The sequence below is a fragment of the Oncorhynchus gorbuscha genome, linkage group LG19 (genome assembly GCF_021184085.1).
Source record: "Oncorhynchus gorbuscha isolate QuinsamMale2020 ecotype Even-year linkage group LG19, OgorEven_v1.0, whole genome shotgun sequence".
In the NCBI taxonomy this organism is placed as follows: Eukaryota; Metazoa; Chordata; class Actinopteri; order Salmoniformes; family Salmonidae; genus Oncorhynchus; species Oncorhynchus gorbuscha.
In genome coordinates this window covers 54032824-54046434 of record NC_060191.1, presented here as the reverse complement: position 1 = coordinate 54046434, position 13611 = coordinate 54032824, and the positions used below count along the sequence as shown (strand labels likewise).

The 13611-nt window shown below is 44.3% G+C and overlaps 1 protein-coding gene across 3 annotated transcripts in view; it reads left to right on the top strand.

The window, feature by feature from the left end:
* The first annotated feature begins 1637 nt into the window (after positions 1 to 1637).
* Positions 1638 to 13611, top strand: part of LOC124005514 (vasodilator-stimulated phosphoprotein-like) — a 31100-nt gene continuing 19126 nt past the window's right edge. For 2 of the 3 annotated variants that reach the window (XM_046314868.1, XM_046314866.1), the window contains exon 1: positions 1638 to 2237. In XM_046314868.1, the coding sequence (XP_046170824.1) occupies positions 2233 to 2237 (5 nt within the window). In that variant the 5' untranslated portion in view covers positions 1638 to 2232. Of the gene's footprint in view, positions 2238 to 11336; positions 11613 to 13611 lie in introns of those variants that run through there. The other variant, XM_046314867.1, reaches the window with a different exon arrangement.

The following is a 13611-nucleotide window of genomic DNA, read 5'->3' as shown; positions in this document are numbered from 1 at the left end:
GTTTGATAAAGCATTGTCCTCACAAACATTACGAGTTTCAGCTCTAAATCCTCCTTAACATATCTTCCACTGTGCTGTGACTTACATATTTGTGCCTTAGGTCATCCTCCTCATTTCCCCTAGTAGAGGTCAGAGACCGAGTCAGCTCATTTGGGCTACATTTCTTTAGATTCCCTCAGCCTGGCGACTGGCCCAGATCTCGCTCTCTCTCTCTCTCCCCCGCTCTCCTGTCCAAACACACACACTCTTTTTCATAAGAGAATGTTATCTATTATGCACAGTGAAATAATCCATGACCCATATTAATCCTTATTAAATTGATTAGTACTCAACCCCTTGCCTCCACCACCATTCACATTGTTTTCCAGACTGAGTTTCAATCTCTTCTCCTCTAATTTTTGCTACTGTCTTATAATACAGTAAACTAGATTCCTGTTTACATAATGCCCCCTCTAAAAAGAGGGCACAAACTCTCTCTCTCTCACACACACACACACCTAATGTACCCGGGTCTTCCCCTTATCTCTCACTGTCCAGCCACTCTAACATAACCTTGGTCTCTACCTTAATCTAACTCTCATATTATCTAATCACTTGTCCAAGTCCAACAGGTCCCATGTGAAACTGTGCCAACTATGGAGAGAGCTGACGTCACACTGTGGAAAAGTGGTACAGAGGAAATGAGGGGAGAATCCTAACATTACAGCACAGTCTACTTCTAGGTGAACCACTTTCTGGGAGTAGAGGGACCGTCTGACACACACATTTTCATTTTTTTCACCAGTTTCCCACAAAATTACATGCTTGGATGGGGAAAATTTGATTATATAATTAACATGAGTTTATATAATTTCTTGAAAATGTGTACTCTATTTTTGGGTGCAGTTTCAGTAGTGGCCAGCAGACAGCAGATTGAATGGAGGGAGCTCAAATTGTGTGACAGGCTGACAGTTGCTCTGTAGACAGCTGCCGTGTGTGTTCAGGCCTACCAGTGCTTCAGATGTTTACACATGCCATTGAGACATAATGCAGTCCTTCCTCTTCTGCTCCAGTTCCCTCTCCCCCATAAGGAGAAAAATGCTACAGTATTGCTCAAGAAGTTTTAGGAATGCAGTGCAAGATATCATGGTGGTGACAGCACTGTGTAATTCGCTATATTCTTTCCCATTATCTTCCTCCTTCATTGTGTATGAAGTTAGAAGGCCTGTGCTGGTGGCAGGTAGCCTAGTGGTTAGAGCGTCTGGTCAGTAAACGAAAGGTTGCCAGTTTGAATACCTGAGCTGGCAGGGTGAAAAATCTGTCAATGTGCCCTTGAGCAAGCCACAACCATAATTTGCTCCAGGGGCACAGTACTACTATGCCTGACCGACACAGTTCACTGCACCTATGTGTATATGTTTTGCCTACATACAGTCTACAACTAGTTTCTTAAACTATTTGTTGTCTCACCACTATTCACGTTGTGCACAACGTTGATTATAGGGCAGTCTTGTTCAGTCCAACAGGCCTATGTTGCTTAAATAATTATAAATACAGTTTGTTCCCAACTTTCTATCAACCTTGAATATCCGAATTAGAGTTATGCCTTTCAACCACTAGGGAAAGGCAGAGTTGTGTGGATTTTTTTTCAAAGGTTAGTGCAATCCGGCATCCTTGGGACATGGACATCACTCCCAAAAGCCTAACCTTAACCTTTTTAAAATGTCCACTTCACTGGGACGTCCCACTGATCCCAGATAGCAAGGACCTATTTTCTAACTACAGAGAGGAGGGGCCGGTGAACATGGAATGAAAACCTACTTCGAGTTAAACGCTGGTTTAAACACCAACGAAATTACGCAGACCAGGACGAAGGTCTAGAGAAGGTTCACATCATTACCGATCAAGAGGAGTTCCCACTTTGAGAAAAATAGTAAAGAGACTTTAGTTTGTCCTGGCACGGTTTATGGTAGCCTGTTTAGAAAGGAGAGATGAGTCTCGGATCCTGATTGGAGTTGACAAGCGCGCTCCACTACTGTATCCAGCCTTTCAACCCCTCTCCGAAACCAGGAAATCGTCGAGGTGTGCTTATCTTTATCCTGCTTGTGGATCGTAGGCTACCCCTTTGCGGGTAGATCCATGTGTATCTCGCCGATATCGTCGTCTTTTATTTAATTGTTTTGCTTTTGAACCCGGGCTCAGATCTGAAGCCGAAAAAACTGCATCGGAGTGGATCTCTCTTCTCGCCTAACAATGAGGTAAAGCGGGTCAAATCTGATCGGTCTGTTCATTGTGTTTATTTTGTTTTGGAACTACAATACAACAGTTTTGTGCGCTTGTAGTGCTCGCGCATGGACGGTGCAAGTTTTTGTTTGGAGTCTATCACATGATTTATCATGTAACACCGATAGATCTCGAACTCTTTCGGTAGTCTAGTTTGGACTCAGGATAGACTAAACATGTCATTATTAAAGTGACCGCCAGACTAGACCAACTTGTTTCAATGTAGAATACCTAATACAATGTTTCACTTTGTAGCCCAGTTTAATTTGGGAAGGGGCTGAGTGAGAGAATAATCAGATAAATGCACGCTAGAGCGCTGTGTCTGTCTGGTGTCAGTCAAAAATGTATATGACTCTGTCCCCTTGTAGCCTGTTGCTCTGTCATAGTTTAACATATTGTCAAGTGGCCTAATTCCAGTACATTAGAGCGGGTCATTTGTACGTTACTTGAATGGCAATGTGTGTCCCATAGTGATTTAGGTTTATCATGGAATCAAGATTTATTGTGGCCTATTTGGGAAATGGGACGCTGCTATCTGTAATGGTGCCCTGTGGTTGAGCACTCTGTGTAAGCTAGGCATGTAGCTGTCTGGTCAGCTGGCTTGCCGTATAACACCACGTATCAATGCAAGGTTCTCTTTTTTTCCCTCTGGTAGTTGGCCAACCAGGGTTGTACACGGAACCAAATTGCACCGAGCATGGAACACTCCAGTCTACAAATTCCACATCCTGTTGAAGCTTGTGCAGTTGGCAATTACATGCTTTGAAGCAGACACTGGTTAGGCTTTTCTGGAATGTTTAAAACTAAAAAAAAAAAATCAAACACAATGGCCCCTCTCATATGACCTGGGCATATGTACATTTGTATACTCTTACTCTATCCACAATGTTTATTTGTAGTGTTTCCATAACCTGTGCAACAAGTTCTTTATCTTTAACCAATCTTGAATCTCTCACTGCTTTTGTACAACCTAGTTGGGCAAGTAAGGCCTTGTGTTGTTTTTAACCTGTTGTTGATCACTTTGGTTTACTTTGTTAAAACCAACACTGACCTCTAAGCCTAAATTAATGGGCTCCGGCCCCACCTAAAGAGGTCATGTCATTTACCTTGCTTACATAATGGGGTGAGGAATGTAATGTTGTCGGTCACATCAAGTTCATTGTCCTCCAGCATAATCTACCGTATTTGAATGTTGACACAGAAATGCAGCCAACTGGTTAAATGTTCCATGGTTTCTCCCAATATAGGTAGGCCTAGCCCTAGATCCTGAGCTGACCCAAATCTAATACATAGAAATACATTCTCCCCATAAACATAATCAACTGAGCCTTTCTGGCCGGTTTCCTCCGTGTTTCTCTCTGACTGTATGCACACTGACACACCGGAAATAAATCAGTCTTCATTAATGGCAGCTGGAGAAGTCATTGTTATCAAAGTGACGCCTGCTGTGACTCGCTCCAGGTGTCTGGTACTAACTGACTCCCCCTTGGGCTGGGCTAGCATACAGTAGACCTACACAGGACACCCTTCAAGTGTAAGGTGGTTGTGAAACATGCCACATTTGATCTAACAAGTCATTCCATGCGCTGTGTTGAAACCAAATCAAATGTTATGTCACATGTGCCAAATACAACAGGTGTAGTTAGACGTTATGGTGAAATGCTTACTTACCGTGGTTGGAGTCAATTTGAATTGAAGACAGTCAATTTTGGAAGTAAACAGAAATTGCAATTCAACAATCAAAAAAAGGGAATTAGTTAACAATGTACTTTTCAGTTTCTTGAGAAGTCTAACTTTTTATTTCAAAAGTTAAAAAATTTCAGGATTTTAAATTCAAATCACTTCCTGAATTGACTGCCTTCCATTTGAGTCAAGCCCAACACGGTTACTTACATCATATATACACAAGTATATGGACATGTCTTCCAATGACTGGATTTGGCTATTTCAGCCACAACCGTTGCTGACAGGTATAAGATTGTATGGCTGTGTGCTCAATCTCCAGAGACAAATATTGGCAGTAGAATGGCCTTAATGAAGAGCTCAGTGACGTTCAACGTGGCACCGTCATAGGATGCTACCTTTCCAACAAGTCAGTTTGTCAATTTCTGCCCTGCTAAAGATGGCCCGGTCAACTGTAAGTGCTGTTATTGTGAAATGGAAACATCTAGGAGCAACAACTGCTCAACCGAGAAGTGGTAGTCCACACAAGCTCACAGAACGGGACCGCAGAGTGCTGAAGCGCATAACGTGTAAAAACTGTCTGTCCTCGGTTGCAACACTCACTACCGAGTTCCAAACTGCCTCTTGAAGAACTGTTTGTCGGGAGCTTCATAAAATAGGTTTCCATGGCTGAGCAGCTGCTCACAAGCCTCAGATCACCATGCACAATGCCAAATGTCAGCTGGAGTGGTATAAAGCTAGCCACCATTGGACTCTCTGGAGTGATGAATCACACTTCACCATCTGGCAGTCCGACAGACAAATCTGGGTTTTGGGGATCCAATCAAATTTTATGTCACATGCACCGAATACAGCAGGAGTAGATCTTAGAGTGAAATGCTTACTTACAAGCCCTTAACCAACAATGCGTTAAGTAAAAAATGGATAAATAGAAAATAAAAGTAACAAATAATTAAACAGCAGCAGTAAAATTAACAAGTGAGGCTATATACAGGGGGTACAGAGTCAAATGTGCAGGGGCTTGGGTCAGTTGAGGTAATATGTACATGTAGGTAGAGTTAGTGACACTATGCAAAGATTATAAACAGAGAGTAGCAGCAGTGTAAAAGAGGGTTCTGGGTAGCCCTTTGATTAGCTGTTGAGGAGTCTTATGGCTTGGGGGTAGAAGCTGTTAAGAAGCCTTTTGGACCTCGAATTGGTGCACCTTTACCGCTTGCCGTGCATTAGCAGAGAGAACAGTCTATGACTAGGGTGGCTGGAGTCTTTAAATGTTTTGGGCCTTCCTTTGACACTGCCGAGTATATAGGTCCTGGATGGCAGGAAGCTTGGCCCCAGTGTAGTACTGGGCCGTATGCACTACCCTCTGTAGTGCCTTGCGGTCCGAGGCCGAGCAGTTGCCATACCAGGCAGTGATGCAACCAGTCAGGATACTCTTGATGGTGCAGATGTAGAACCTTTTCTGCCGATCTGAGGACCTATGCCAAATATTTTCAGTCTCCTGAGGGGGAAAATACTTTGTCGTGTCCTCTTCACGACTGTCTTAGTGTGTTTGGACCATGTTAGTTGTGTTGGTGATGTGGACACCAAGGAATTTGAAGCTCTCAACCTGTTCCACTACAGCCCCGTTGATGAGGATGGGGGAGCAAGACATTTGAGAACAAGTTCTCATGTACAACTACGACCTGACCAAGATAAAGCAAAGCAGTGTGACAAAAACAACAGTTACACATAAACAAACGTACAGTCAATAACACAATAGAAACATCTATGTACAGTGTGTGCAAATGTAGAGGTCTAGGGAGGTAAGGCAATAAATAGGCCATGGAGGCGAAATAATTACAATTTAGTATTAACACCGGAGTGATAGATGTGCAGATGATGATGTGCAAGTAGAGCTACTGGGGTGCAAAATAGCAAGAGGATAAGTAACAATATGGGGATGAGGTAGTTGGGTGTGATATTTACAGGTACAGTGATCAGTAAGCTGCTCTGACAGCTGATGCTTAAAGTTAGAGAGAGAGATATGACTCCAGCTTTATGATTTTTGCAATTCGTTCTAGTCATTGGCAGCAGAGAACTAGAAGGAAAGGCGGCCAAAGGCAGTGTTGGCTTTAAGTGACTAGGCAACATGATATACTACACTGGACTGGCAGGTGGCCTTGTGGTTAGAGAGTTGGACTAGTAACGGAAAGGTTGCAAGATCAAATCCCTGAGCTGACAAGGTAAAAATCTGTCATTCTGCCCCTGAACAAGGCAGTTAACCAGCTGTTTCTAGGCTGTTAGTGAAAGTAAGAATTTGTTCTTAACTGACTTGCCTAGTTAAATAAAGGTAAAAAATAAACTATATGTCTACAAGCAACAGCTCTCGCCAGTTTGACATTTTCCCCTTTCACTCTCTCCACACTGAGCAAAAAAAACATATTTTTTTCTTCATTTTAGTCATTTAGCAGACACTCTTCTCCAGAGCGACTTACAGGAGCAATTAGGGTTAAATGTCTTGCTCGATTACTGGCCCAACTCTCTTAACCGGTAGGCTACCTGGCGCCTTGTGTGTTTAGAGTAATAAAAGGCTGCTCTCATCAGTTTTTAAAATGTTCCCCTTTCACTCTCCATGCTGAGCACATGTATTGATCTACTTAAAAGCAAGAACACTGATTTCTGACTCGCCTACAGTTTCCTTTTATTTCTCTCACATCATTCTTTGTCTGCCTGACTGTATTGAAATTAGCTATGGAGGCCTGATTGGAAGGGCTATGGAGGCCTGATTGGAAGGGCTATGGAGGCCTGACTGGAAGGGCTATGGAGGCCTGACTGGAAGGGCTATGGAGAGGCCTGACTGGAAGGGCTATGGAGAGGCCTGACTGGAAGGGCTATGGAGAGGGGCAATGGATAGGCCTGACTGGAAGGGCTATGGGGAGGCCTGACTGGAAGGGCTATGGAGAGGCCTGACTGGAAGGGCTATGGAGAGGACTGACTGGAAGGGCTATGGAGAGGCTGACTGACTGGAAGGGCTATGGAGAGGCCTGACTGGAAGGGCTATGGAGAGGCCTGACTGGAAGGGCTATGGAGAGGCCTGACTGGAAGGGCTATGGAGAGGCCTGACTGGAAGGGCTATGGAGAGGCCTGACTGGAAGGGCTATGGAGAGGCCTGACTGGAAGGGCTATGGAGAGGCCTGACTGGAAGGGCTATGGGGAGGCCTGACTGGAAGCCGGTGGCTAGTGTAGACTCACAGGGAGGGTATTCCACTTGCTACCCTCCCGTCCCCCTCTACCAAAATCAGTGATATTTTAATGTAAGCTATTTCCATAATTCCTTTGTTCATGAAAGTACATTCAGGTGGGTTCCCTGTACAAAAATCATTGGGATTCTCCCTCACCACAATGAGATGTGTGTGATTAGTATTCACCAAAAAATAATTTGCGCATCATTTATACATGAACACTGAATGTCGCTGTGGCCGAGCAATCTGTGCCATGCATTATCACAAGCTCTTCCATTTAACGCTACTGGCCTTTTATGTCAACACCTGATCACCACTGCTCCATAACAATCTACCCCCATCGGTGCTCCTTGTTCAAGGGCAAATAAATAGGCCTTTATGTTGGGGCCTGCCTTGGGATTAGAAGCAGTGCACAATGTACAAAACCTTCTATTGTCTCAATAGTGCCAAATCCAGTTTCCTTGGTGGTTGTTGTGGGTTCTATTACTAAGCATCTAGATTACAATATCCCCCTCCTTGTTCAGAGGTGTTACTCAAACGTATACAGTCTAGGCGTCTGTAGAATGGTGGGTAGGGCATGGTAACCCGGAAGCAAATAATAGGGCTTTGTTCATTGCCACTGACAAAAGAATCCTCTACAACCTCCTATAGCATGGTACTCTGAAGGTTGAATCAAACCCCCGAGTCATATAATTAGGTACACCTCTCAATTCTATGAAATTGCGAAAACGCCAAACATATCGCAGTGTGTTGGGATAGCACTTAGCTCTGGAGCCTGCATCCTTGCTGGCTCGGTCCTAGTGGCTAACGGAGGATCTAATTAGCCGCTACTCCCTCAGGTTTGGGACACTTGTGCATATAGTGGAGGCGCGAGGGGAATGAGTAAATGGAGGCGCGAGGGGAATGAGTAAATGGAGGGTCGAGGGTAAGGGGTGATTTGGGATTCAGCCTGACACTCCCATATTTACCATTTAAGTTCCTTCCTTCCACCCTAGCTAGTATCTTTCCACACACCCATATCCCTCATTCCCAACGCTCCCAGTTTCTCCTTTTAAATCCCATGTAGTGCTGCAGCTGATCCATGTAGATGCTGTAGGTCAGGAGGAAACTGTGCTTTCACAGAGCCACTGTTGTCTCTGGAACAACAGTCATCATATTCTCCTTCTGGTTCCCTGGGCAGCTCCAGGCCTTGGTTGGCTTTGTCCCAACAAGCCCAGGGCATCGGCATAGCTACACAGGGTACAAACTGCACCGTCACTGTGGAGCTGTAGGTGAGCGACTAACCACTAGGCATTGGATACCATAGAATTAGGACCTAGAATAGTCATTTAATAGGATCTCTATGTTGGATACTCTAAAAGTGGTTGCTGGCCATGGCTGAGACAGGCTGCGTCGTGTTGCAGTAGCCATGCTGTAATGATTTAATGCATGGTCAGCAAAGGCTGCCATTTCTCCTTCCTTCTCTTTCTCTCCATTCATAACTCTCTCTTCCTCCCTAGGCAAATATTAATGTCTAGTGATTCACTGTTGTTCTGAATATGATTGCTAATGGGCACACAAACACACACACACACAGAGTAGGTTTAGAAGAGTGCCACTTCATAATGTGGCATAATGGGCGTCTGTGGAGAACGGTTTTATAGTGACAGCCATCGCACTCTCTCTGTCATGTCTACTGACTTTCCCCTACAGCCATACATGAGGATGCTGAGAGTGCATTGACTGGATAAAAGCTATGTTCTGGTTGGAAAATGTATATTGAGGCTCAAGCGATGCCACTGTGGGTTAAATAGATTGGGCATCAAAAACTATTTCCTGCATGGGTGACATTTTTGTGAATGATTAGCGTAGCGACTAATCTTGTTTACCGACACTATCAGCTTTTGTAATATCGCAGGACTGGTTGCCTCTTCAGAGCTCCCAGTTGGGTCTCTCTGTCTGATTAATATCTATGTTGAATAATTCTAGGTTTTAGTCATTTGGATACCTTTTCAATGGGTAGTGAATTCATGTATCGTCTCAATGGGTTGTAACTGTAGAAATGACCACCTCATTCAAAAGGTAGACTAACTGATCTTCGATCCATTGCTTCATTTTCAAGTTATAAGCATGTTCATGCATGAACTTTAGTGACCACGAGGCAAGTTGAACCGTTTTGAAGACACCGTGCATACCATCAAAGAGTAGGACAGCAACATTTGATAGATACATGATTTGATTGTGTACCAAAGATGAAAATGAGACTTCCTGTGTCTTGACCAATGTTGACCTGTTTTGAGGATCGTGATAAAGGAATTTCCACTACTACTACTCAGCATCTATACTGAACAAAAATATGAATGCAACAATTTCAAAGATTTTACTGAGTTACAGTTCAAAAAAGGTAATCCGTCAATTGAAAAACATTTTAGGCCCTAATCTATGTATTTCACATGAATGGGCAGGGGCGCCGCCATGGGTGGGCCTGGGAGCACGTAGTCCTACCCACTTGCGGGCCAGTCCTACCCACTTGCGGGCCAGTCCTACCCACTTGCGGGCCAGTCCTACCTACTTGCGGGCCAGTCCTACCCACTTGCGGGCCAGCCCTACCCACTTGCGGGCCAGTCCTACCCACTTGCGGGCCAGCCCTACCCACTTGCGGGCCAGCCCTACCCACTTGCGGGCCAGCCCTACCCACTTGCGGGCCAGTCCTACCCACTTTTACATTTTTTTTATTTTATCTTTATTTAACTAGGCAAGTCAGTTAAGAACAAATTCTTATTTTCAATGACGGCCTAGGAACAGTGGGTTAACTGCCTTGTTCAGGGGCAGAACGACACATTTTTACCTTGTCAGCTCGGGGAGTCGATCTTGTAACCTTTCAGCTACTAGTCCAACGCTCTAACCACTAGACTCCCTGCCACCCCACTTGCGGGCCAGGCCCACCCACTGGGGAGCCAAGCCCAGCCAATCTGAAAGATGTTTTTTTTTACCAACAAATGGGCTTTATTACAGACAGGAATACTCCTCCGATTCTTCAGCTGTCCGGGTGGCCGGTCTCAGACGATCCATCAGGTGACGAAGCCGTATGTGGAGGTCTTGGGCTGGATGTACTGCCAAATTCTCTAAAATGATGTTGGGAGTCGGCTTATGGTAGAGAAATGAACATAAACATCTCTGGCAACAGCTTTGGTGCACATTCCTGCAGTCAGCATGCCAATGGCACGCTCCCTCAACTTGAGACATCTCTCGCATTGTGTTGTTTGACAAAACTGGACATTTTAGAGTGCCATTTTATTATCCCCAGCACAAGGTGCACCTGTGTAATTACCATGCTGTTTAATCAGCTTCTTGATATACCACACCTGTCAGGTGGATGGATAATCTTGGCAAAGGAGAAATTCTCACTGACAGGGACTTCCACAATATTTGAGAAGCTTTTTGTGCGTATGGAACATTTCAGGGATCTTTTATTTCTGGTCATGAAACCAACACTTTAAATGTTAAATTTTGTTCAGTGAAATGTATAGCTAATGCAAAGTGTCAAGCCAGAGGCATGCAGCACTCACAGACCTTCATAACAGTGAGTTATCAACTCAAATTATATCATTCCTCGCTCCCTCTTTTGTGCACGGTGGGCACAGTTTCATACCCATAGCATATTCTCTGGAGATGTGGACATAGCTACATGTCTGGACAACAGATAGGGTGGGGAGGTTCTCTTCATCTCTCACCCCATAATGAGGGGGATCTTCCCCGAGGGGGTTTGCCGCCTCCTCTGCCTCCTTAGCTTCTCAGGGAGGATACGCTTCGACATGTAAAAGGAATTAAGCGAACGCAGAGAGGAGAGCGATGATTCGATGGTCCAAATAAGGGCATAGTGAGTGCCAGTCACAACCCCCCCCCCCCATAGCGCTTCAGGAGCTGGAATGCTGCTTTTGCTCCTCGGCCTCTTTCAAGTGGTCAGAGGCCTGGCCCAGACAGCCAGGGAACGTTTCCACAACGTTGGAGAGACCTATTCCAGAGAAACTCCGGCACCGATGAGTCAGCACACAAAGAATGCTGACGCAAAGAATGCTGAGTGGTTTGAACTTGACTGAGAAAGAGAAAGTGAGAGAGTTGGTGCATAAGAGGCCGAGCATAAGAGACGGAGAATGAGAATCCGACACCTGAGAGAGAGAGAGACAGGAAAAAAAAGATGGCCAGTGTATGTGGCTGACGGGGGAGAGACTAAAGGCAGTATCCTAAAGTCTGTGTTTATAGCATGCTAGGACCTGTGTGAGGGAGCAGGCACGCGGAAGGGAGGGAGACGGAGAGAAGGATAGAGTTAGGAAAGTTATCAGCAGTAGGCCAAGGATTACCACAGGGGCCCTGGTCCTCCTCAATCTTTAGTCTGGGGCTTCAGTAGTCAGCCAGTCGCTCCATATGGTTAACCTCTTATAAATACCTGTACTTCAAGGGGCTGAGGTATGCGATCCATCTTTACAACTGTTTATTTGAACAGCATTAAATTACTTAGGCTGTCACTCGCTCTGTGTTTTTGTATTTGAGAGATTAACACTACTTGTTATTCAGTGAAGTTACTGTCTGTGTCCCACTGTGTGTCAGTGTCACTTGGGCCAGAGGTATCTCTGAGTCTGTGATGTCACTGACAGCCCTGTACATGGCTGGAGGGAAAGTTCATTGAGGACAATACTGTCAGATGACACTGGTAACTTCAACTTCAATTTTTGCCTCAACTAATGCAATTGTTTTTATGTTTTTGTACATAAACTGGATAAGAGGTCACACGGTTGGTCACCTATGCCCCTGTCGTTTGTGTGTGTGTACTCACCTGGTGGTGCTAGAGAGTCCCAGGTTGTGCGCTGTATCCTAGAGAGACAGGACCGGGTTATTTCTACTCTGCTTTTAAGAATGTGTGATATTGGTATCTGCATCATCATCTACAACATGGAACTGTGGTCTATATTTTTATCAAGGCTGAGAGGGGGAGTTGGCGTTGCTTTACTTTTCATTGTTTTAGCTCTAACTTCGAAGTAGATGTTTTAATGGGCTGAGAGGGAAGAGGACCTATGAGTGAAATAACATTTGTTACAGGTGCGAAGTCCTCCTGAGATCTGAATAAACTGAACTGCGATGCCTTTTCATTCATTTAGTCATGTTCAATATGACTGATGATTTACGACTCAAACTCTTATCTTTGGAAACATGTAATTATTTTGGAGTAGAGTACAGTTATTGATTTGTATAGCGCAATACCGATTTTTGTATTGATCTGTTGATGTGATGTGCTATACTGGACAGTTTGTCTGGCATGAATGACCACAAGGCACAATGGCAGGACATGGCAAGCACATAACATACTTTTGTATAGATAGTGTATGTGGACACCCCTTCAAATTAGTGGATTCAGCGATTTCAGCCACACCCGTTGCTAACAGGTGTATAAAGTTAGGTACACAGCCATGCAATCTCCATAGACAAACATTGGCAGTAGAATGGCCTTACTGAAGAGCTCATTGACTTTCAACATGACACTGTCATAGAATGCCACCTTTCCAACAAGTCAGTTTGTCAATTTTTGCCCTGCAAGAGCTGCCCTGGTCTACTGTATGTGCTGTTATTGTGAAATGGAAACGATTTAACATGCACATTTGTGAAAAAAAGCACTGTCGTTGCACCAATGTACCTAAACATCAATGTCTTTCTTTAAAATCAATACACAAGTATATATTTTTTACACCTGCATATTTAGTTAATATTACCTGCTAACAGGAATTTCTTTTAACTAGGGAAATTGTGTCACTTCTCTTTCGTTCCGTGCAAGCAGTCAGTGTATATGCAGCAGTTTGGGCCACCCGGCTCGTTGCGAAGTCCATTTTTTCCTAACAAAGACCGTAGTTCATTTGTCAGAATTGTACATAATTATGACATAACAGCAATATTTAGACTTCTGGATGCCACCCATTAGATAAAATACGGAACGGTTCCGTATTTCACTGAAAGAATAAACGTTTTGTTTTTGAAATGATAGTTTTCGGATTTGACTATATTAATGACTTACGGCTTGTATTTCTGTGTGTTTATGTTATAATTAAGTCAATGATTTGATATTTGATAGAGCAGTCTGACTGAGCGGTGGTAGGCAGCAGCAAGCTCGTAAGCATTCATTCAAACAGCGCTTTCGTGCGTTTGCCAGCAGCTCTTCGCGTGCTTCAAGCATCGAGCTGTTTATGACTTCAAGCCTATCAATTCCCGCAATTAGGCTGGTGTAATCGATGTGAAATGGCTAGCTAGTTAGTGGGTTGCGCACTAATAGCATTTCAATCGTTGACGTCACTCGCTCTGGGACCTTGAAGTAGTTGTTCCCTTTGCTCTGCAAGGGCCGCGGCTTTTGTGGAGAGATGGGTAACGATGCTTCGAGGGTGGCTGTTGTCAATGTGTTCCTGTTTCGAGGCGAGGAGAG